Source organism: Thamnophis elegans, chromosome 2, assembly GCF_009769535.1.
Source record: "Thamnophis elegans isolate rThaEle1 chromosome 2, rThaEle1.pri, whole genome shotgun sequence".
Lineage (NCBI taxonomy): Eukaryota > Metazoa > Chordata > Lepidosauria > Squamata > Colubridae > Thamnophis > Thamnophis elegans.
The window spans coordinates 104,208,347-104,233,873 of record NC_045542.1 but is presented as its reverse complement, the minus strand read 5'-3'; the positions used below and the strand labels follow the sequence as shown (position 1 = coordinate 104,233,873).

Below are 25,527 nucleotides of genomic sequence, written 5' to 3'. Positions count from 1 at the left end.
TAAAAGATTTCCAGTATGTAACACGAAGAAGCACTGAGCGAGCTTTTCAGTAACAGTCCAGCTCCTTATCCCACAAGAAGATTGTGATCTTTAGGTCCTGCAAAAACATCTCCCACAAGGTGAGACATAAGATCCTTGCATTAACGGCAGCTCTGTTTTCAGTTCCTGAACTCTCGGGTATTAAAAAGGATCACCTGAAAAAGCCCTAGCATTTCTTTTTTTGAGGGGCAAAAGGGGGTTGCTGTTTCTCTAAAGTTGACTATCAGGTTCAAAGAGACCGGGTAATTGAAGGTGAGGTCTAGAAATGCTTATTTTGAAAATTGCCTTAAGGTTCAAAAAGTAATTATTTCTCAGTTTCTAATTACTCAATTATGGCTAATTTGAACACGATGAGAGTCTGCTATTTCTGACCAAAACTGTGAGCTTCTTTCTATGCAATTATATCATTATGAAAACAGTGTGGGCCCATGGCTCCCAAATTACTTGAACTACGATAATTTTGTTATGAGAATAATGCCTTTAAAATGACCTCTTTTATTATATTTCCTCCTCCAAGAACACCTGGGGCTTTTCTCAGTAGCCAGCTTTTCCAACTCTCAATTCTCCTGAATCTAATTTCAATGTACCCAAAGTTGATTCTAGCTGTTTTGTTTACTTTTACTTCTGCTCAGACACCAAGATGCCATGAGGACAAGCATATTTTCCTTCCCACAGGGCCACCAGCCCATTAAGCATTCACCCTTCAGGCCAATGACTGAGCAAGAAGATTGTCAGCAAAACCATTCTTGTTGGTCAGTCAATCAGTTGAGTGCTTTGTCCCACCTTCCTTGTCAACCCCTAAATGTATTCCTTTTCGCAAGAGAGAGGCAAAGACTAAATTGCTAGCATTAGCCCATGTTTCTGTGCTTGCTAACAGGAGAAAACCTTAGTTGCTTTCCAAACTCCTCCTGGTGATGGGCTACCAATTCTGCTTTTTCATCTAATGATAGTGCCATGACTGGATGCCTGAAATGGGAGGAGGTGGAATTAAGTCAAGCCTCCACTCCAGGAAGGGTTCCAATTGTTCTGTCAATCAGAAGACTGTGATACACTGCTATTCCTTGCTTAGCAATAACAATCATTTCTCTGGCCAATGGCTATAACATGTGCACACAGGGATGTGGGAAATTCATTGTGTCCCACTGCTAGCACAGTACGTTCATCTGGGACCTCTAAACTCTGAGTGCAGCAAAATTCTGTGTATTAAAAAAAGCCCCTTGTGTCTCACTACATTTGGTGAAGCATGTTCTTAGGTTTGCGCTCCCTAAAGTGCAACATGCTGATGAATAAATAGCTCCATTGTTGTGGTTCTCTATTGTTGCTCTTGTTCTTGTTGCGCTATCCAGGATGCAATTACACAAGCACCATTGGCACTTTTTGGATCGTTCTTGTGATCTTAGCAATAAAGAGCTACAGGTTCTTCCATCCCCACCTGAGCTTTTATTATCTAAGGATATTCCAGAAACTGAATCACACTTAAGTATATCAAGTGTGGAGAAACCCTGGAGAGTTTTATGTAGGGAAAAAGTGTTTCAAAAATGGAAAGAAAAAAAAGCATGATTCTTTTAATCTGATATGGTGAAGAACAGCTTAAAACCGTTACAGTGACAACTAAATTGAGGGTATAGTGTGACACTCTTTATCAAGTTATGTTCCAGAAATTCCTGGAAGTAGACTGATAAGGGAAAGCATGACTGCTAGGATATTTTTGTCCTGTTCAAACCTGTAATACAAATATGCAACTGAAGACCTTGGCTGTTTGCCCAGTCAAGACCTGGAATGCTGCAGCATTGTCTTTCTGCAATTAGTTAACAACAGAATTAACACAGAAGATACTTGTGACATTTTAGCTACTGCAGCACTAATTATGCAGCAAACCTCTTTCCCATGTCCAAGATCTTCTTGGAATGTTCGCTCACAAATAAGCCTCACAGATAAAGTTGCTAGCGCCTTCAACTTTGACTATTTACTCTTTTTGCTGTCTTTATTTTCTTGTTGATGCATGCTGTGGGATGAATGAATGAATGAATGAACGAACGAATGGGTCTGTTGGTTGTTCCTTGAACAGATTAACTAAAATTTGCTAGTATCAGGGGAGAGGGATAAAAGTTGACATATGTCAAATAAAAAAAAAAGATTACTTATGGAACAATTCATAATTTCTGATTGATTATGTTTAGTATTGTATCCCACATTTCATTCAGGAGTTCCAAGTAGCATACATAGCACTTCCTCCTCCTAGGTTTCCCCACAGCAATCATCTAATGAGGGTGGAGCTTTGATTGAAAGATTGGCCCACAGTCACCAGTGGTCTTCTATAGCGAAGGGTGGACTAAAACCTCAATTTCCCCTCTCCTAGCCCAAACTTCATCAGTGGGAATTGTTTCCCAGGACCAGGGGTGGGATTGAAAATTTTTAGCAACCCGTTCTCTGCCTGGTGGGTGTAGCCATGGTGGGCGTGGCCTACTTGGCCTCCTGCACCACAGCGGGAGGGGGTATGTGTTTTCACCCTCTCCAGACTTCAGAGTCTTTCCTTGAGCCTTTCCTTGAGGGCAAAAATGGCCTTCACTGGGCTCCAGAGGCCCTCCTGACTTCCAGAACTTCTGGGAGGCCTATTTTTTGCTCTCCCAAAGCCTCTGGGCAGGCCCTGCACTTACCTGGCATTCAAAATGGTCCCCGTGGAAACTCCTGGGAGGGTCGGAACAGGGTAGGCGGGGCTAGCCAGCCTTTGGAACTACCGGTTCGGCAAACCAGATGTAAAATTAATATCCAGTTCACTTGAACCAGTCCGAACCAGCTGAATCGTATCCCTGCCCAGGACATCTGGACTGGAGGGAACCAGGTTGGGAAAGATTCTCTGAAGCTGCCTACTGTATGCTAAAGATACTTTTTTGTCTTATTCCCAGCAAGAAGTAACTTACGCGGTAATCGCTGGAGGTAACATAGAAGATGGGCAGGAAGGCTAGCCAAATGATGCATGTGGTATACATGGTGAATCCAATGAACTTGGCCTCGTTGAAGTTTTCTGGACATTTCCTGGTCTTGAAAGCATAGACTGTACACAACACGATCAAGAGGACATTGTAGGTGAGTGAAATTAGCATGCTGGAGTCTCGGTTGTTGCATTTGAGGATGACAATATACCTTTTGTCAGGCTCAGTCTCCTTTCGTGTGCCTGGAATCTCCACCATGAGCCAGATAATGACAATAATGAGCTGGCATGAAATAAGAGCCAGGCAGATGACCACTTGGGAGGTGGGGCTTATGAACCGTGGACGCTGGACGCCTTCTTTGACTCCACTGAAAATCCGTGCAATACGGTTTGTCTTGGTCAAGAGGGCAGAGTAGCAGACTGCAAAGGAGGTGCCCAACCCTAGGCGCCGCAGAGTACAGACCACAGTGGAAGGCTTGGCAATGAAGATAAATGTCATGCTGTAGCACATCAACACTCCAGTCAGCAGGATGTAGCATAGTTCTCGGCCTGATGCTTTCACAATGGGAGTGTCATTATTCCTAACAAAAAACGCCAAAACAAACAGAGTGGACATGAAACCAAGGCAAGAAATTGTGACTGGCCCAATAGCCCAGATATCCTTCCAGTGAATATACTCTTGGGGTAGCTCATAGCATCCATTTAAAGTCATATTGGGCCAATAACCAAGGCCACAATCTCTGCAAGTAAATTCATCCAGCAGAAATTCGTATGGCTGGCATGGGATACATATCCAACAGCACATGTCTCCTGGTTGCATGCTCTTCATTTCATTCTTCTTGCAGGGGTCACTGCACTGGGAGACAGGAATGGAGGTCTTCACCCATGGAATGAGGCTGGTGTTCAGAAGGAGTCCTTCGGCCCAGTAGCCTACCTTCTGATAGCGATATCTCCCATTGACTCTCTGGTAGTTGAAAATATTGTAACGACCAATTCCATCTCCACATTGGTCAAATCGAACCATACTTTTGGTGTCTAGTGGTGGTCGAAATGGAGCTGTGAAGTGGAATTGGAAAATTGGATTCAAATGAGAAAAAAATAACGTGATTACAAAATTGAGCTGTCCACATGGAAACTTTCCCCACAAATCGGTTCTGTTATACTATTGTCATTTTGCTATTGAAAAAAGTTCTATTTCTCATCATTTTTGTATGAATATAAACTACTTCATCACAGAGAGATGCTTATCACCCCCAATGTACATAATTTACTTGCATATTCTCAACAAAGTTGATAGCAATATAATCTGTGCAGAAATCTTAAAAAACAGAATTAGACATGGAGCTGAAGTCCAAAATATCTGAAGGGCTTAAGGATTGGGAAGGCTATCTTTGGAATCACTACAGAGCAGCCAGAACATAATAAACAATATTTTAATGTTTCCAAAAAGCTGTGCATTAGAACTATGCAAAGCATTTGGAAGTGGCATTTTAAAAAGTGTGTTAGTACAAACAACGCCTCCCTACTTGAAACAGTCAAGCAGCTACATCCTCTGGAAGGCTTGCTGCTCCATATGCAATTTTTGATAATTTTATATCTAGACAACATTTCTGTTGGATTGTCAGTGAAGCAGTTTTGCACGTTCCCCTCACACATGGAAGAAACAACCTTTAAAATAGCCGCCGGAGCTAGAAGACATGGCTGATGGAATGAGTGCTTTTCAAATATGGCAACTTTAAGGTGTGTGGACTTCAACTTTCAGAATTCCCCAGCCAGCATTCTGGGAGTTGAAGTCCACACATCTTAAAGTTGCCACATTTGGAAAACTTTGGTTTACATATTTTGAGAAGGGACACTTCCATCACACTGAAGTTTTTGTGAAGCATCCCTTCTGAAAGCTTTGCACAGCCATGCTGTGTGCTATATTACTATAACTTGTTCTAACCTCAAAACTCAGGGGCTCGTATTGCTTTATTATTCCAGTGCCGTGACACTCAAAGTTGAAGACACAGGAAAGAAAAATCAAATGTATGCAAGTGTGAACTTAGCTGGATATAGATGGGGTGCCTTTTGGCTTGACCACAACAGCAATAACTATAGCATTTAGACTTATATACCACTTCACAGTGCTTTTTACAGCCCTCTCTAAGCAGTTTACAGAGTCAGCATATTTCCCTCAACAATCTGGATCCTCATTTTACCCACCTCGGAAGGATGGAAGGCTGAGACAACCTTGAGCCTGGTGAGATTTGAACTGCCAAATTGCAGGCAGCTGGCAATCAGCAGAAGTAGCCTGAAGTACTGCATTCTAACCACTGCACCACCAAGGTTCTTACAATACTGCAAATCTCTCTTAGATGGAGTTTAATGTGTGTAACTATCTTGCTTTCATTGTAAGATATAAGTAGAACCTATGGAAACTCAAATTTTAAGCAGTCAAATCTCAAGGCCTGAGAAAGCTAGTTTTGTGCCATTTGTACAAGCATGCTAAACTAGCAGCTGTCATGCCCAAGAGAACAAGAGTGAGACTTTTTCACTTGTTGGCAACATTCAATCAATGAGAGATATCCCCCCCCCAATTAATAATGTTAGAGCAATCCACACAGGAATATTTCTGGTAACCACAACGCCAGGCAGTTTATGCTCACATAGAAAACTGCGATATTTTTGCCATAATCTGCTCTGAGATTGTACTCTTCATCTTAATCAGAGACTCCGGTTCTGTTCTCCATGCCCTGATCATTGTCTGCTTGTTCTTCCTGTCCTTTATTCCTCCCTACAACAGTCTATATCAAACCATTACTTTGGCTTACCGTCAAAAGTTACGTTGAGCATGAAATCCTTGTAGAACCTCTTACCATTCACCGGCTTCATGGAATCACAGAGCTTGGTGGCATTGGGGCAGAGCGCTTGGTGCATGTTATGAAGGGCATGGGCCATTGCGTAGACTGCATTGACCACAAACATGATCTTGGATTCCTGCTCAAACTGCCCTGACTTCAAGGAGAAGTGACTGCAGTTCTTGCTGTGGAAACTACACTGGAACTTGTGTTCCCAGAACTCCTGGAACCATGGATTTCGGCTGTTGTTGTGGAGGTTGAGATTTTGGAAGTACACAGCAAATTCCTGTATTGGGTAGGATGCCAGTTCAATAGTGATAGCACCATCAGCAATTGACTCACTGCCACCCACTACACTCTCTAGAGCTCCCCAACCATCACTGGCCACCCAGGTGAAGGACACATTAATCCTTTGAGCAGCTGCTAGCAGCTCCCGAGCATCTTCACTTCGGGTGAATAGCACGACCACTCTTGCACTGGGTTTTTGCATCAGTGCCTTGATCACCCCATCAAAAGTCTTCTTGTTCATAGAGCGTCCCACTTTCTCAGAAGTGGCAATGCAGATGTTGCGGGCCCGAGCTTGTTGTTCAAACGCTTCAATGCCTGTTTCTCCATAGTCTCCTTCGGAGGCCACAGTGGAGACGTAGGTCCAGTTGAAGAACCGCAGGATCTCAGACATAGCTTTGGCCTGGTAGAAGTCTGGTGGGACTGTGCGGGCAAAGTAATCATAGCGAGACTTGTCACTCAGTTTGGCACTGGTGGAAGCATAACTGATCTGAGGGATCTGGAACAGCCGTAGGAGATTGGCCACCTGGAGAGAAAGAGATCGAGGAAGAGAGGGAAGATTCTTGGTGAGTAATTGGGGGGAAAATGAACGTGCAAACAGGAACAGGACTATTCTGCCCACCAGTGTTGAAAACATTACTACTTAAGTGTAACCCACTAGAATAATTTCCTGTCATTTTTTAAAAGTGGTGGAGGGAAAATTAACATTTTTCTCTTTCCAGTTTGGGGATCATACAGACCTTCTGTGCACTCTAGTTTGAATAACTGCTACTTAAGGTTCAGTTCTGACATTGTAACTAAACATGATAAAGTTGCTTAGGAATGGCTTACTCTGAATTTATTACATAATCTTTCTTATAATTGCTTTGCAACTCCCTGCAGATTATGTTCATCACATGATCCAATCAGGCACCATCCAAAACTGGAGATGCCTCTCAGTCACCTCAATGCAGCTGCAGGGCAAGGTGGCCTTGACTCTCTGAGAAAAGAAGGTTATTTTGACTATATATCACCCACTCTCTATACAACTCCCTCCTCCCATTTTCCCCTCAATAGAAAATGTGGCAGGGCTGCAGGGTCAAATGTAAACCATGGCTTCCAGGTCCGATGTACTGACTTCTACAGGTAAGTAGGTATCACACAGGAATTGAATTCTGGTCTCTCGCATTGAATGGTGATGCTCTAGCAATTAGCTGTGTCTTTATACTAATATATACTGTATATGCAATTATAGTAATATCATTATATACTATTAGATGACACTAAAACATATTCTATATGCACTTTTAAATTCAGATTCATGCAAAGTACAGCAACCGCTGCTGGAAAAATAATGCCTTAAATCAACTTTGTCCAACCTGGTGCCACCCAGATGTGCAGAGATTGCCTAAAAATTGCACTTGGCAGCACATGAGAAAGAATGACAGGTTGAGGAAGGCAGACATAAATGATCTTGTCCATCAAAATAAAGAACACTTAGTGGGATGATTTAATTAATATTAGTTTCTATCACTTTATAGAGTTAAATGAAATTTTAGACAATTTGATTACATTTAGATTCCCCCCTCTCCTGGTCCCATAATGATGGACCATCTGGATTTTAATTTTGATCAGATCAACAAAAGTATTTTGCTGCTGACCTCAACAAGACACGGAGTAGACCTTTTATACATTGTTTTTAAAAATGAAATGAAATGTTACATCGCGTAGCAGCTGCATATATTTCTGATACAGATTTCCATCAGCTGTTCAGACTTATCTCTGATTCTTTAATGCCATAGGTAGACATTTATATGCAATTAGGCTAAATTAATTGCACATCAATGTCTACCTACAGTATGTCATTAAAGTTATATTAATAGAAAAACAAACTAGGAACTGTTATATTCAATGAATCACCCACAGATTATTTGTTAGGTGCATGTTACAAGTTCTTTATAACTGGGTTGGCAAAATAACAAGTCTATCTTATTCTTATGCTTTGCATTGCGATATCCTTTTTCTTCAGCACTGATTTTCACACAGAAGATCATATTTCTTACCAAAACTGTATGTGCACTTGTAATGCATGTAGATATACATCATTCAGTGGGTTGTCTTCCTATTTCTTTGCACCTATCACTGATATAAACATCCTTCGCTTTTGCAAGAAATTGCCTGAAGATAGCAGTTTGCAACAAATAGAGGTTTACAGTAAAAAAAAAAAAAAATCTCCTAAAACTACTCAAGAACAATCTTCCTAGAATGCCAATTGTAACTAGGGTACAGATGCAATTTAGGGGAAGCAAGATCACCCCATGGCTAATATAAAATAGTACATCAACATTCAAAGCCTTGGGATCTTCCTTCCTTCAAAATTCTCTGTTCTCAAGTCTATATACAGCATATAGACTTGAAATCAGAGATTTTTTGTTGGGCATCCTACTGGAAAAATATGATAAAAAGACTATATATCTGGTTTTACATATACTAACTGCAGCCAGAATTGTATTTCCACAACAATGGAAAAATGATGAGAGTTTGTCAGATGAGAATATAATTAAGAAAACTAGAACGCACAGAAATGGACAGACTAATACTTATTATTAAGGATAAAGAAGAAACTGAATATTTTTTGAGGTGAGATGTATTTTTGTCAATCGTTAGACAATAGAAACAGAAGTTAGAAAGGAGGAGATATAAAAAAGAAAATGTTAATGTGGAGAGAATTTGATGATGAAGATATGTATTATTGCAATTATATTGATGTATAGTTATATTATTAATATTATTGTGATGAATATAATAACAAATATGTGTATAATGACTGTTCAAATAACTGTATCCAGATCACACACTGTTTGATGGAAATGGAAAGTAATATAAACAAGACAAATAAAAGATGAAAAAAAAAATTCTCTGGTTTCTTCCAGCTCAACCTGTCAGCCAGAATGCAATAAAGCTTGTTCGAAACAAGTTGTTCAGCATGAGATCTAAAGCCTTAATGTTTAGGGGATGAAATCGTTTGCTCTCAAGTCATGTTTCTCACCAACATTATTTCTCTGGTGGTCTGAAGGCATTCTCCAAATTGTTATGCTGCAAAGTTTCATAGATTAATGGCATGCTCTAATTCTTCCAAAGTCATCCTAATATAAAACACTGCCTCAGAGGAACACAGTACAATGCTTCTTATCCTTCTGTTATCTCAAATGATGTGGGAAGAAGCAGACTGTGTCTCAGAAAAAACACGACTCCATAGAATGGGGAAAAACAGCCAAAAAGACTGTTAGCAGATACCCAAATTTCTAGCTCAGGAATAAGTTTTAAAATTAGACTTGGATGGGCTTACTAAATCAAATCACTGCCATTGCTTTACTGTTGGAGAGCCTTTCAATCACCTTAGCTGAAAGCTTACTAATCTTAACTGCAGAAGGCAAATAGGCATAAGTGCAACTAAGAAGGTAATTGGTGTTTTCCTAGAACATGTAAATGGAAAATACTCATCTATTGGAACAATTTGCCTCTCATATCAGCTGTGATTGTCCCCTACTGCCTTGATGTCATTCATTCCAGTAGAAGCAGAATATAAATAGAGCTGAGAACAGAAATGATACTGTGGCTAAAATAGCAGCATTTTGGAAAGTAAGAGGACTTGGTTGCTACCAGAAGTAGGCTTCTTCAAGCATTGTTAGGAAAGACTCCTACTGTATCTAAGATAGAGGCTAATCATTGCAAGTCATCATAAGATCTGAAGTCAATGTACACCTATTCCTGGCTCCATTTAGGACAGCTTAATAGCTAATGGTGTGCATGATCATTCAGAAGTAAATTCTGGGGAATTTTGAGTGAGTTTCCATAGATACAACTCCGGAGCCGTGGTGGCACAGTGGTTAGAATGCAGTACTGCAGGCTACTCTGTGGACTGTCGGCTGCCAGCAGTTTGGCAGTTCAATTCTCACCGGCTCAAGGTTAACTCAGCCTTCAATCCTTCTGAAGTTGGTAAAATGAGGACCTGGATTGCTGTGGGCAATACTGTATGTTGACTCTGTAAACTGCTTAGAGAGGGCTGTAAAGCACTGTGAAGCATATATAAGTAAGTGCTATTGCAATAAGACAGCCATTGTGGTATAATGGTGGAGATGTTGGACTGGCCTCATGGAGACACAGGATCTAATCTACTTTCAGCCACAAAAACTTCCTGGTCAGCCATTCTCACTTAGCCCAACCTTTTTCACAAGGGGATAGTTGTGGGAAAGACTTGGAGAAGGAGCAGATGCTCCCTTGAGCTCCTGTACAAAAGGTAGGATATAAATCTAAGAAAGTGTGTGTGTCTGTGTGTCTGTGTCTGTCTGTCTGTCTGTCTGTCTGTCTGTCTGCCTGTAGTCCAAAATTCTGGAGCCTTTGGATTATAACATTTTTTAAAATATTTACCATGCTGTGCTGTATAACTGCTTATGAAAAAGAAATACCACTGCATTCACTTCTGCATAATGTTTTTTTTAATTGAGACCTGACCAAAAAGGCTTGTCTGCTATGCCATGTGCTTTGGCACTTGGCTATGAGCCCAGCAAGCTGCTGTATTCCGTAATAGTAACTAAACAAATCCTTGTTTGGCAAGACACATGGATTGAGTCAAATTCTACTTCCAAAACTGACAATGTTCTTCTATCAAAGAACTTCTGTATTTTTCACCAATTTTCTGCCAGGCCCTTCAAATGCCCTACCAGTTCCATCAAATTGAGGAACAATTTTAAATGTCTACTCAAAAGTCCCATTGAATCACCCATTGAATGTGGGTGTAGAATTGATTGTACTGTGATTGGAATTGATTGCACTGTACTTATACAACAATAATACAATACTTGAAGTAATTTAACTGGAATTGATGTAACTAAGATTATCCCTGTTGATTGCAACAGATTTACTCACTATACAACTACATTTGGTTCCAATCCATTATGCAGCATTGAAGAAAGCTTAATCTGTTGACTTTCCACTTAATTTAGGACCTCCCCAGAAGCGGAGAAAACCAAGAGCAATGAAATATTTGCTAGGAGCAGTTGCAATGCGCTCTAGAGCTGTTGCAGATGGCATCCCTGTGATCTACAGCGCTAACTCTCCACTTGCTCCAGATGCTCTGCAGTAAGGCTTGCTTTCTTCAAAGAGGAGAAATCCTCACTAATGAGGTTGTTAAAAATACTGACTACAAAAGAGGCAGGCTAGAGAAAAATCTTCATTTCCGCGGAGAGGAGAGCCAGCTCAGGCTTCACAGTTTGGGAGGTGTCAAAAACCTTACTGAATAATTAACATAACAATTAATTTGAAGCAGAAAACTGCATTCTCTAACTGCAAGTAAAGACCCAAGGCTACAAACACTCTTTCAATGATATTGCATATCTGACATTATGGAATTTCATCCAAAACTAGGGATTGCCAGACTTGGTCTGCAAGAACCTGGTTGACCCTAGATATCAGCCAAGAAATGTTGACATTTCTTGGTGGCCATTCAGACCTTGGAAGGCCAGATCTGGCTAATCTCATGTTTAACCAAATATGCAGGAACAAATGGCTATGATTCCTTCATCCTTGATTTTTACAATACCTGATTTTTACCATAATTTTGAATTACTGTGTGAAGCCTGCAAAGTGAAAAAAAAATTTCAGTCTCCATGTGCGACTACCTCCACAACATTCAGTGCTTCTGCAAAAAAAAATATGTGGCTTTTTGCTTTTGTTAAAGCAAAAAATTGGAGGTCAAAATTGTATTGTTTACATTTGAGGGAAAGTAAATGGACAGTTTCATTGAAGTAGAGATGAAACTCTAAAACAAATACTGTACTTGCTTCAGTTAGTTGTAGTAATCCCATTTTATTTGCTAGACATTTGTACCTTCCAGTCGTAGAAAACACAGATCACATAAATACCTTGGGAGATAGTTGATTGCATTACTTGCTCTACTGCAGGGGTGTCAAACTCGTGGCCTGCGGGCCAGATGCACCACATGGCCCTGCCCGGTTTGGCGAACGGGGAAATAGTCCCGATACGTCACATGATGGCGACGTGACGACTTGAGTTTTATATCCCTATTCTACTGTAATAATTCTTCTGGCTAACAGAGAACTGTAGTGATTCATTTCAAAATTAAGCAAAGGCATTTTAGTTTTTAAGCACTAATATAGCTTTTCTGCAGCTTATCAAGTACAAAGAATATTATCTTGAATTAGAAGCCTGTGGATACAAGGCTTAATGGAAAAATAGTGAACTCAGGAGCAGAAACTGGAAAATTTGATTGATTGGTCAATTTGATTGTTCTACAGTAAAAGAACTTCAAACCGCTCAATTTCAGGTTACCGAAAAATTCAGTTTTATCTGTGGCCAGAACCAAAATCATGAGGTTTTATTTTATTTACTAGTTACTTTATTGATGAATGCCAGATGCTCAATAGAATTATTTTTAATTGCTATCAAGTACCTAAGAATCTCCTCTCATTTTATCTCCCCAATAACAAACCATGAATTGGGCTAGGCTAAGAATTATAATGTAGTGAATAGCATGATCAAATAAAAATTCAACCTTGATTTTTTTCTAGTCTAGCACCTTAATCCTTAGATTGAATTGCTATATATTTTTACAGTTGTGTTTATTGTGTTTATCCTCCATATTAATCTACCCAGCCCTCATGCTGGAGAGGACACTCCAGCTTTGACCTCTTTCCAGAGCATGATATCATAGTCTTTTGAGACTGAAGGATGCCAGTGCCATGTGTTTATTGCTGTATTTCTCTTGTTCCTCCATTTCTTTTGTATTGCACCAAAGTTCATCAATGCATGATGTGACCAAAAGTTTTGTTTTTCAGTTGGCTTGATGCGGAGAGGAAGTGATTTGCCCAAGGTCACGCAGCTGCCTTCCTTGCCTAAGGAAGGACTGAAATTTGGGCTTCCCCACTCCTAATCTAGCTGCACCTACACGCTTTAAGTTCTCATATATATCCTTTAATGTAATGATTCCTATATCTAGGCTCAGAGTGAATTCTCTCACTCAATCCACCAAATTATTCTGGGCTTCACCTCTTTAATCCAGACTGTTTTTGTCTCTCCATCCTCCCATAATCCAGATTTTGATTTTAAAGCATCATTATATTTTCTATGGTACAAAAAAAATCGAAATTTTCCTTAATTTCAGCATTTGTTTCTTAAGTCTTCTAAGTCTAAGACATATGGAAACAATGATAGGAAATTAAATCTATCTTATTGGATCCTATTCCCCACTCCAAGAAAAAAAATGTATTTCAATGGCAGATTCAGGATCCAGGGTGATCTTAGTGTCAGGCCTGCAGCCAGGTTCCTTTTGGGATCATTGGCCTGCCACACTTCTATCTACTATGCTGTTTCTATAGTGGGGAAATGGGAGGGGGATAGTAATCAGTAGGATGTGATGTAACCAAAATAAAATTCCTTTTAGATTGCCAAGGTCATCCTTTGTCTTGGTACCTCTGCACGGTTCACCGACAAATGACCGCCCGACAAATGCGTGCTGACAAAACCGCCACGACAAAACGGCAATGTCGAAAGCGCACCCACTAAAGCGCGTCGACAAATGCACGCTGACAAAAGCGTGCCATCAAAAACAACGCGAAAACAACGGTAACAACGTTAACAACCCTAACACTTACCCTTACCCTTACCCTTACCCTAACCCTAACCCTAACCCTAACCCTAACCCTAACCCTAACCCTAACCCTAACCCTAACCTAAAAACCCTAATCGCACTTTTGTGGGCGCGGTTTTGTCGGCACGCTTTAGTGGACGCGCTTTCAACATTGCCGTTTTGTCGCGGCGGTTTTGTCGGTGAGCATTTGTCGGGTGCGTATTTGTCGGGTCACGCCTCTGCAACTGACCGGAACTGGATGGGTGGAAGCTGCCAGCATGGCAGTGGAAGATTGGACCATGTGATGGACTTGTGGGTGTGGAGGCAAGATCTTGAACTTTCAACTGGGTCGGGAAAACCAGGAAGTTTTCAGATTCGGGTTTTCCCAGATGTGCCAATATGACTCTCTTAATAAATTGGAACTTTGAGCAATACTTTGCCTTGGAATCTGATTTAATTTTGGATGTTATTTGGAACCCTGACACTTAATACACTATCTAAAGAACTAGTTCTAGAAACAATCCTACTTTGTCCAGATTCATTCTTAACTAACTTAGTGACAGTTAGAGTGATGTGCATTGTGACATCATAGATTACAAGATAGCTCGGTGCTGCTATTTTAAGAGAACTTCAACAGTTGGAACTAAATTCTTTCTAAACAAATTTTGACTTTTTCTGAAAAAAATGGCCCCTAAACCTGAACCAAAACCAAAGGAAGAGACTTTGTGGGGGAAAATAAAAGTAAGTGAAATATGGATAACAGAATAATAGTGTTGGAAGGGACCTTGGAGGTCTTCTACTTCAACCCACTATTCAAGTAGGAGATTCTATATCATTCTGGACAAATGGCTGCCAAATTTCTTCTTAAAAACCTCCAGTGATGGAGCACCTACAACTTCTGGAGGCAAGCGGTTCCATTGATTAATTGTCCTCACAGTCAGGAAATTTCTCTTTAGTTTTCAGTTAGATCTTTCCTTGATAAGTTTCCATCCATTATTTCTTGTCCTGCCCTCAGGTAGATTGGAGAAAATGTTGCCTCCCTCTTCTCTGTGATAGTCCCTCAAATATTGTTCTCATTGAGCTCCCAAAGTAGCCCTGCTTCTTCTGACATTGAAACACCACCAGTGTTCATCTCTTTGAACTCTATGAAGATTAGGAGGCTTACTTATGTCCCCTTATACTTCAAACATTGTCCATCTTTTGATTTATTGTTGATCTAATTATAATTGGATAAATACTTGCAATATGTTAATTCAAAGCCTGGTTTACAAATTGTATTGGTTTAACATATGTGTAAAAATAGCTTCCATGACTCATTAAGTTAAAACCAAATAGCATTCTGGTTTAATGCAGTGGGAATCTTATCAATAATGGAGTGGTTTACTAGCAGATTTTTATTTGAATCTGTATTTTTGCTATGAGAGATCCTTCTGGAGTTGATCAAAACACCTTATCCACCTCAACTTTTATCACACCATATATCCTTCCTAAGCAATTAAACTTTGGCTAGATTCATCTAGATACCTAACTGGGTCAAAAGTGGGGGCAACTATTGCACAAATCCACCAATTAGTACTGATGCATAAGTGGGACAGCTTTAACCCCACTGGGAGTCTTGTCCTTTCTCAGTCAATCATGCTGGGTGATGCTAAAAAAAAAAGAACAGTCAAACTGGTTTGTGAGTTTGGTGATCTATCATTGTCATCCTGAACTTGCTTAAACAACTTGGGGTTGATAATTAACTTCACTAGGATTCATATCTTTGTGGATTCCTGTTTTCCCACGAGAGATGGCACATTTTCCTCAACCCAGCTAACATAATTTTTTATTCCCTCCTTAACTGCCTTGATCTGCTGCCCCCCTTTTTCCTGATGTGGGCTTTGATGATCACATTGCCTACTAAAAGGAGGACATGCAGATGTTTTGGGGACTTGCCCAAAGCTTCTTGTGCTGCATATAATCCTAGAGGTTTATGCTTGTTTGGGTATCTCCCATCTAGACTTCCTGGGCTACTTATGATAGGCAGTGCATCTTCCATTTGCTGAGGTTGCAGTTATGGTGAACTTCATCCAGTGAGAAGACTGCTCTTGCTTTTATTGATCAACAAACCCAGATCCTTGAAAGCCTACATCATGGTTTGAATGTTTATTCCCTGCATGATGGGTCATCTAGAAGGGGTCATAATATATGCTTTTCCTGGCATGTGAGGTGGGCTATAATAGAACAATTTTGGGAGGTTCAAAACATAACAAAACAAGACAAAAACCCAATACAAAATGGATAAACATGATGAGAATCTGGACATTTGACACAAAAACAGGTCGGAAACATATCCAATAAGGGGAACCATCCACCCTAAATCAAGGCCTGAGAAAAGAGTCAGGCTACCACTTTTGAATAGGGAAGCATTATTTCATCCAAACTAACAGATGGAAATTTCCTGGATGTAGGTGGCCCTAATATCACCAGCCACTGTCATGTTTGCAATGCTTCCTCCTGTTCCTTAACATTACTCTTATAGCCCATTACAGTAGTTTGATCTTGGTAGAATTGAGTTGCAGTTAGTTTCTCCTCATCCAGTCCTGCATAGCCTCCAGGCATTGGAATAGAGTCTTAACACACTCTCGTGGTTAGCCTGCAGTTAGGAAATAGTTTCATTCATGTACTGCTAATTCCAAACTAGCAAATGACCTCACTTAGTGGTTTCCTATAGATGTTAAAACAGGAAGGTGAGAATATCAAACTCATAAAGGAAGGGCCTAAGATTCAATCTCTTTCCCCTTGCCAATACCAACTACAAGTAGTCACAAGGAAGGAAAAGAATCACCATAAGAGGATACCCCCTTCAATTGGACCAGAAAGATACTGCGGTCAATGATATTAAAAACTGGTGAGAGTTCAAGCAACACAAGAATGGATCTCCATCTTGGTTCTGCCACTGGTTTTCCACAAGCACAACTAAGACTCTTTGTACTGAATCCAGCATAGAGCCAAAACTCAAATAGAATTAAATAATCCATTTCCTCCAGGATTTCCCACAACCACAGTCCTACTGCCTTAAAAACAGAATGATGGAGACAGGTGATCCTTTTTGAAAATGGTTGAGTCCAAGGAGAACCTCTTGAGGAGGGAGTGCACTGTCCCCTCCCCCAAAGAGGCTGACACCACAGCATGAACCTAACTATAGAGCACCTCTTTGGCTGCCTTAACAACCCAGAAGGGTTAAGGTAGCCAAAGAGAATCCTGTCCATTTCCTAGTGTCCTTATTCAAACTCATCCCAGATCACACTGCAACACCTGTCCAGTTAGAGGTAAACCCCTGTGAATTTGAGCAACTTTATCTGCCAGATAGCCTTGCAGTGGTTCTGTGGTCCATCCCTACCCAGAAGGAACTGGATCACTCTAAATAGGGCTATTTGATGGCTACTGGACACAATGTTAGAGAAAAAATGATATTAATATGATTGGTATTAATCAGACCAGATCTTCCTTTAATCACTCTCCAGGCATTTCTTGTTGTAGTTTATCTCGCAAAACTTTTCAGTGAACCAAGGAGTACTCTGAGAGTACTCTGGGAGTACATAGGGAAAGACCTCCTAAGGATAATATTACCCAAGGCTCCACCCACCTACCCATCCAAACAGTGACTCTTGGCCAACATATCCACCAGATCCTTAGGGAAATCCCCAGCTTCCTTTGGAAGTTCATTGAGTAAAACAGTCATCTGGGGTGGACCAAATGGCTCCTTCTTTTTCACAGGGGAGGATAATGCAAGTGAGACAGAAAGCAGAAGTGATTTTCCCACAGCAATCAACTGAAGATAGAATATAGAATAATAGAGTTGGAAGGCACCTTGGAGATCTTCTTGGCCAACCTCTGCTCAAGCAGGAGACCTTATATCATTTCAGACAAGTGTCTGTCCAGTCTCTTCTGAAAAGCCTCCAGTGATGGAGTACTCACAACCTCTGAAGGAAAGCTATTCCATTGGTTTACTGCTCTCACTGTTAGGAAATTTCTCCTTAGTTCTATGTTGCTTCTCTCCTTGGTTAATTCCCATCCATTGTTCCTCATCTTGTCCTTTGGTGCTTTGGAAAATAATTTGACCCGCTCATCTTTGAAGGAGCCCTCAGATATTGGAACATCATGTCTTCCTCAAGCCTTGTTTTCATTAGGCCAGGCATATCCAATTCCTTTAACCATTCATATGCTTTAACTTCCAGCCCCCTATTCATTCTTGTTCCTCTTTTCTGCATTCTTTCCAGAGTTTTGGTGACTAGAATTTGATGCAGTGTTCCAAGTGTGGTCTTACTAAGGCTTTGTAATGTGGTAATAGAACTTCATGTGATTTTAATTCTATCCCTCAATGTGGGATTAATAGGATTATTGTTGGCTCATCTCTAAGTGATTGTCCGCTAGGACTCCAAGATCCCTCTCACAGTTACTGGCATTAAGCCAAGTTTCACTTAATTTGTACCTATATGATTGGTTTTTCTTGTTTAAGTATAAAACCTTATTTTTTAATCTACATTGAATCTCATTTTGCTAGATTGAGTCCAATCTATCTTTTTGGATCTGGAGCTTGTCTTCTGGAGTGTTGGTTATTCCTGCCAGCTTATTGTCATTTGAAATTTAATGACTTCCCCTTCTATTCCCTCATAGATTGTTTACGAAGATATTGGAGTGTACTGGGCCTAAAACAGAACCTTGCTTACTTCCCTCCAAGTGGCTGTTGTTATGTTGCGAACTACACATTAAATATGATTTGTCAGTTAACATTAACTGCATTAACTGATGTTATGTCTTCCACTACCTGATCTTATCACTGCCTTGAGACAATGTGATGTATGCAGATCTAATGTGCAGCCACTAATATCAGTCCATCCTTTACTTGGGACAGGTCCATGGTTACCATGGAAGCCATAAATTCCTGAGCTGTCTTGGACTCAGAGCCATCAAGCAGCAAATTGAATTTCCCAACCATTAACAGCCTTGGGGACTCTATTGCCAGCCCAGCAATGAAATCCAGAGCTCCGGTAGGGATGATAATGAGCAGCAGCAGGGATGGCAATACACCTGCAGCCATCCCAACTGTTCCCTTAAAGTCAACTTTTTGCTGTGCCTCATATCTAATTGATTGGGATTACCGGGACAGCAAAGCCTTTAAGGGCCTTCAAAGTCTCATGGATGACAATAGTCACCCTATCCAATCCTCCCAGTAATTCTCAGTAGATGTAAAGCCCGAAAATCTCTGGGCCCAGCCAGGTTTCAAACATGTGGGCTTGGTGCCCTTATCCATGATGAGGTCATGAATGAGGACAGACAAACCAACCTCAAAAGCATAGCTGGAGCCCAAGGTCACTGAGGCCCTGATAGACATGCATTGAGAGTGGAAATTGAGGGCCAAAACAGTAGGACAGCTTCCAAGCACTAGATCCAATATTATTTGACATGGTGCACCCTGGGTTCTTATCACACTTACCTCTGTCCATCATCATCCTGACGTTCCTTCTTGCCTTCTTCAAACAACTCTCTCCTCATTCCTTTCTCCTAGATCAAAGACACATTCACCAATCTCTCCCACCCATATTATACATTCACAAACCAATGCCCTGAATGTCCCCTGGCTACAATCACACAAGCACTTGAGGGCCTCAAGCCCTGCAGAGAAAATAATGTACCCAACACCCCACAAAACACTCCCACAAGCCATAAGTTGAGAACTTCAGAACTTTGAATGATTAGGGGGACTGAGATGATATCACCCCCTATAATTCAGAGCAGATTCCCAGGCAGAAATTCTAGAGCCCAAAAAGGAGTGGGGTTGGAGCCAAAGGAGTGGCTTCCAGGAACATTGGTACAGGTAGTCCTGGAGTCAGGATCACCAATTGCCTTCAAGTTAGCAAAAGAGGTCCTAGAAAAAATACACCACTACTCCAGTGTTGCCAGGCACTATATATCAACCATCCTGACCCAGCCACTTGGGCCCCATCAGGCCTCAGACCAATCATGTTATCATCAGACAATGAATTCCATCAATCAATCAATCAATCAATAAAGCAAGCAAGCAATCGGAATAGAGCTGGAATGGACCTTGGTGGTCTTCTAATCCAACCACCTGCTCAAGCAGGAGAGCCTATAACATTTCAGATAGATTAGGTGTCCAGTCTTTTCTTAAAAACCTCCAGTGATAAAGCCCCTACAACTTCTGAAGGGAAACTGTTCCACTGGTTAATTGTCCTCACTGTTAGGAAGTTTCTCCTTAATTCAAAGTTGCTTCTCTCATTGATTATTTTCCATCCATTGTTTCTTGTCTTGTCTTCTGGTGCTTTGGAAAATAAGTTGACCCCCCTCTTTGTGGCATCCTCTCATATACTGGAATACTGATATCATGTTACCCCTAGTCTTGTTTTTCTCTAGAGTGGCCATACCCAATTCCTGCAACCATTTTTCATACGTTTTTGTCTCCACGCCTTTAATCATCTTAGTTGCTTTTATTTGTGCTTTTTCCAAAGACTCAGCATCTTTTTGGTAAAGTGGTGATCAAAACTAGATATAATATTCCAGATGTGGCTTTATTAAGGCTTTATAAAGTGGTATTAAAACTTCACATGATTTTGATTCTATGCCTCTGTTTATACAACCAAGGATTGTATTAAAATTTTTGCCTGCAGCCGCACACTGCTGGATCATGTTTAAGTGATCATCCAGTAGAACTTCAAGATCCCTCGTACAGTTACTGTTTTTGAGGCAGGTTTCACCTACTCTGTACTTCTGCCTTTGATTTTCCTGCCTAAGTGTAAAACTTTGCTTTTCTCCACATTAAATTTCATGTTGTTGGATAGGGCCCATTGTTGAAATCTGTCAAGAACTTTTTGGGTCCTGAGCTTGTCTTTTGGAGTGTTGGCTATTCATGCCAGCTTAGTATCATCTGCAAATCTGATAAGCTCCCCTTCTGTTCCATCTAAGTCATTTCTGAAGATATTGAAGAGTATTGGCCCTAAGATGGAACCTCATGGTACCACTCTTACTTCCCTTAATGAAGATGTAGTACCATTAAGGACTACTTGTTGAGTATGGTTTGTCAGCTAGTTACCAATTCATCTAGTGGTGATGGTGTCTATCCCACATTTTTCTAGTTTATCAAGAAATAGGTTGTGGTCTACTTTGTCTAATGACTTGCTGAAGTCTAAGTATAATATGTCCACAGTATTTTGTTGGTCTACTAATTTAGTCACTTTGTCAAAGAATGAAATAAGATTGGTTTGATATTATCTGTTTTTAACAAACTGATGCTGGCTCCTAGTTATAACTTTATTTGTTTCTAGATGTTCATATTCTAGATATTCATCTTCAAACAACCTTGAAAAGCTTTTGTCCCCTGCTAGTAGAATTAGTCCCTAGCCTGTATTTGCCCAAATGAAGGACAATCCATTCTCTATCTTAAATCAGTATGTGAATAAGCAAGCTCTTTGGAAAGCTGAAAATCATTTCCCCCTGAAGATAAAGTTGAGTCTTAGTGATTACTGTATATACTCGAGTATAAGCCTAGTTTTTCAGCCCACTTTTTGGGCTGAAAAAAGCCGCCTCGGCTTATACTCGAGTCAGTGAAAAATTTGCCCGAAATGGAGGAGAAAAAGGGGCGGGGCCATGCCGCTGGGTGACACTCGTGAATGGCCCAGTGCCCCTGTGAGTTTCCCCTCCCTCTGTGTCAGTTTGCTGCGCAGCGCGCACCGCACCATCCCCCCTCCTCACGTTCTAATGTAATGCAGGGCTGTCTTACGATTCCCCTTCCTCCCCCTCCTGCCGCTCTGCAACGATGTCCCACCTCCTCCTTGTTATGACAAGCAGCCACATAGCGATGTCCCACCTCCTCTGGTACAGTGATCCAATGATAGGAATCACTGTGCCGTGTGTCATAGGAGGCGGGACATCGCTCCCGCGCTGCACGGGACATCATCATCACAGCGGGACATCAGCATCATGAGGTGAGTGAAGTATTTCATTGAATACACCGCTAGTTTACTCTTTTTCTTTGAAATAAATATTCAAAAACATTATTGGTATCTATTTTTATTTTTGAAATTTACCGGTAGCTGCTGCATTTCCCACCCTAGGCTTATACTCGAGTCAATAACTTTTCCAGTTTTTTGTGGTAAAATTAGGTGCCTCGGCTTATATTCGGGTCGGACTATACTCGAGTATATACGGTAGATTTGGATACATCTACTACTTAATTTGAATTAGTGGGTCTACGCCCAGACATAGTTTTGATTGCCAGTAGTCAGCAATTGCAAAATGTGTGTTTCACTCACTGTTTAGCAGTCACAGCCACATAGATCTGAAATGGACACACCTGAATGTAGAAGGGATCTTGTCTGTCTCCATCCAATATTTCTTAACTAGATGTCTCCAAATGTGTGAGACACAATTCTTGAGATTTCCAGGCAGCATTCAAAATTATGGGAATTATGGGCCAGGAAAGAATAGACTCACCAGTTGCTTCATTACCTTTTGTTCATCAATCTTTCAAAGTATCCAAAAAATACTACAATGACACCTATTGATAAGCCCTTAGATGTTTTTGGTAGCATGGGACTCAGTGTTTCTCAGTGTACTCCATCTGACGGCTCTAAACGTGTTGTAGATTTAATTTATATCTCACTGTCTCTTCTCTCTGCAGAATATGTTCCCCTGGACCAAAAAAGAGGAACCTCCACCGCCGCCACCACCAGAACCAAAGACTAAACAGGTTTCTCCACAAAAGACATTGGAGGTACTGGTCAGGGATTTGATGTTGGTGATTTTGAGAATATAAGCTATTTGACTATCCATTAAGAAAAAACTATTGGATCTATGTCATACCAGAGTATTATATTGTGATGTACATCAACAAATATTCATATGGAAACTAAAGAATACATTGAGTGCATCCTTTTCAGTCTTATAAAAGGGTACATTTAACCAAGATCCCAAGCGATCTGATCTGATCACAACTCATCAGTCAGGTTCTGAATTATATGTGAGAATCTGTGCCCCATGCACTGGTGAAATGATAGCAATAATATAGCAATAGCAGTAGACTTATATACCGCTTCATGGGCCTTTCAGGCCTCTCTAAGCGGTTTACAGAGAGTCAGCATATTGCCCCCAACAATCTGGGTCCTCATTTTACCCACCTCGGAAGGATGGAAGGCTGAGTCAACCCTGAGCCGGTGAGATTTGAACCGCTGACCTGCTGATCTAGCAGTAGCCTGCAGTGCTGCATTTAACCACTGCGCCACCTTGGCTCAAATGATCTTAACAGATCTTGGAAATTGTGGTCTAAGAACCCCAAAGAGCCCTTCAGTTTATTAATTTCAAGTGTTATGTCTCCATAGAGGGTAATCTTAGGCTAGCAATATCTAAACTCAATTTTATTTGAACCATCTGAAAAGAAAGAGTAGAAGCAAACCTCGATACACTGCCGAGGGCTTGCTCCCGACACACGGCAAGAGACATATTTTAAGTATTATTAATATTGGCAGAGAGTGAAAGGCAGAATTGTTTTAGCACTGGAATTTAAAAGAATTTAACCACTTTGACACATTACACCAAAGGCCCAAGGAAGTCAGCATTCTCTTCTTTCTGTTGTCAACACTAAATTTCTGCAGGTGTGCCTACAAAATTTAAGGGCACAAGCACTATTCTAATGAGATTGGTATTAGAGATGTATTATTCTGACTCAGAAGGTAGTGTCTTGCCATTGTGACTACAGGTCACAGGTAGAGCTTGTTTACTGACTTACTCATTCAGTGACTGTTTGAAGTTACAAAAATGGCACTGAAAAAAATATCTTTATGACCAATGCCTACATTTATGACCCTTGCAGTACTCCTCAGTCACATGGTCACCATTACAATCAGTATACAATGTATACTGGCACATTGTACATGACCTGACCTGTTGTTTCACACCCACACATCCAGTTTTGCACAGCAGAGAAATTGAAGAGAAAGGGAATACAAAAGACTAAGCAGGCACACAATGGGGAATACACCAGCTATTTGTGTAATGTGCTCAAGACTGCTAGTGCCATTGCATTCCTTTCAATGTGGTCTCCATTGTCTGCCTCCTTTCTTCTCAAATGAATGTAAATACAAAGGTTAGTTCTGTTCTTCCAATTATACCATGCGGTAGTGAGCTTTCCTTAGGATAGGAGAGTTGGGAAAAGAAAAGCACAGTCATTGTCATTTGGTTTTCCACTTAGCAACTACTTCACTAAGTGATAGAGCTGTTGGTCTCCTTTGTAGTTGCTAAATGAAGACTACGTAGTAGTTTTATCTTCCATGCATATATTTAAGTCACTGGTTAGCTGGATGGTTTTTCCTATGCAGGTCATATGCTTTCAACTGAATTCAAGTTGCTGGTTATCACCATATATTGCTGATAGCCAGGATGTCTTCCAGACTGATTATTGTTATTATATTAACATATAATAATAATTATATCAAAACATGTAATGTTAATATATTGTATAATAATAAAAAAATACTAATATTAATTAGCTTTATAACACCAATAATTATAAAAATTGGAAAAGACCAGAAATTATGAAGATCTAAGTATTAAGATTGAAACCAACAGATTATAGTATAAACCAGCCAAGGAGGTCTCAGTGGTTATCAGCATAATGGGTGCCCTACCAAAAAACTTGGACTGCATTTAGAAAATCTTGTACATTGACAAAATTCCCATCTGTCAATTGCAAAAGGCCACATTGCTTGGATCCACACTTACACTGATATATTACGACAACCTTGGTTCTTTGGAAGAACTTGAAGCATTTGAAGGTCCATAGCAGCTAAGGAACTCATAGCTGGAACTTCACTTAATGAACACCGTCAAATAATATCAGCCTATCTTAGATCCTTGGAAAGGACTTGTTAGATGGAGAAAAATGCCAAATCCATTCTGAGCATCTGGCTGACTGTGGGATCTACCCAGTGGTGGATTGTAGGCGGTACGCCCCGGTACAGGAGTACTAGTGCCTGCCCGGAGCACAGGGTACCATTCTAGTACGGTGCTCTGGATGGCCCACCCACCTGCCCAAGCTCCTTACCTGTATTTGAGCTCTTCAGTGCTTAGCACACAGAGCACATGGCGCCTGCGCAATGCTCCGCCAAGCAGCTGGAGCATCGTGGAGGCTCGCAGAGGCGTCACAAGAGGTAAGGATGCATGTGCATGCTGCGCGCATGTGCGTGCACACTGCACACATTCATGTGGTGGATGCTGGGCACCGTTGCAACTGTACCAGTTGCAATGGGATCCAGAACCCACCACTGGATCTACCATAATAATGGAATATCTGTTGAAGATTGCTAAAAAAACGAGAGATGAAGTGTACCAAAAAAAAAAAAAACCCAGAGAAGAGACGATTACACTACAGGGAAAAGAGTTGATCACGCTTAAACAGATTCCACGGAGAATTCGGGAACAACGTAGGCAGTACCAATTTTTAACAAACCAGTTAAATAAAAACAGAATAATGTACAGATGGTTGGTACCAGAAGGGGTTCTGGTATCTTGGCAAGGAAAAAGATATAAGATAGAGAATATAGAAGAAGCACAGAACTTCTATGAAGAATACTGCAAGAGGGAAGTAGAACAAGGAAGCAAAGAGGAATTAGAAAGTAGAGGTCAAGACGAAGAAACGTCAGAAGACAACGAAAGAAACAGGAGAGAAGAACAGAGGCAAGAGAGAGAGAGAGCAGAGAAGGAACGCGCGAGAGGGAAAAGTCAGATACAAACTAGAAGTAAAAAAAAAA

General features: G+C 40.7%; 1 protein-coding gene across 1 annotated transcript in view; it reads right to left on the bottom strand.

The window, feature by feature from the left end:
• The window catches only part of GRM2 (glutamate metabotropic receptor 2), a 56,888-nt gene that overhangs the window by 9,163 nt on the left and 22,198 nt on the right, over positions 1-25,527 (bottom strand). The window contains exons 2-3 of the mRNA XM_032210652.1: positions 5,785-6,622; positions 2,961-4,027 (exon numbers count right to left, since the gene is read on the bottom strand). Of these exons, the coding sequence (XP_032066543.1) occupies positions 2,961-4,027; positions 5,785-6,622 (1,905 nt within the window). The remainder of the gene's footprint in view (positions 1-2,960; positions 4,028-5,784; positions 6,623-25,527) is intronic.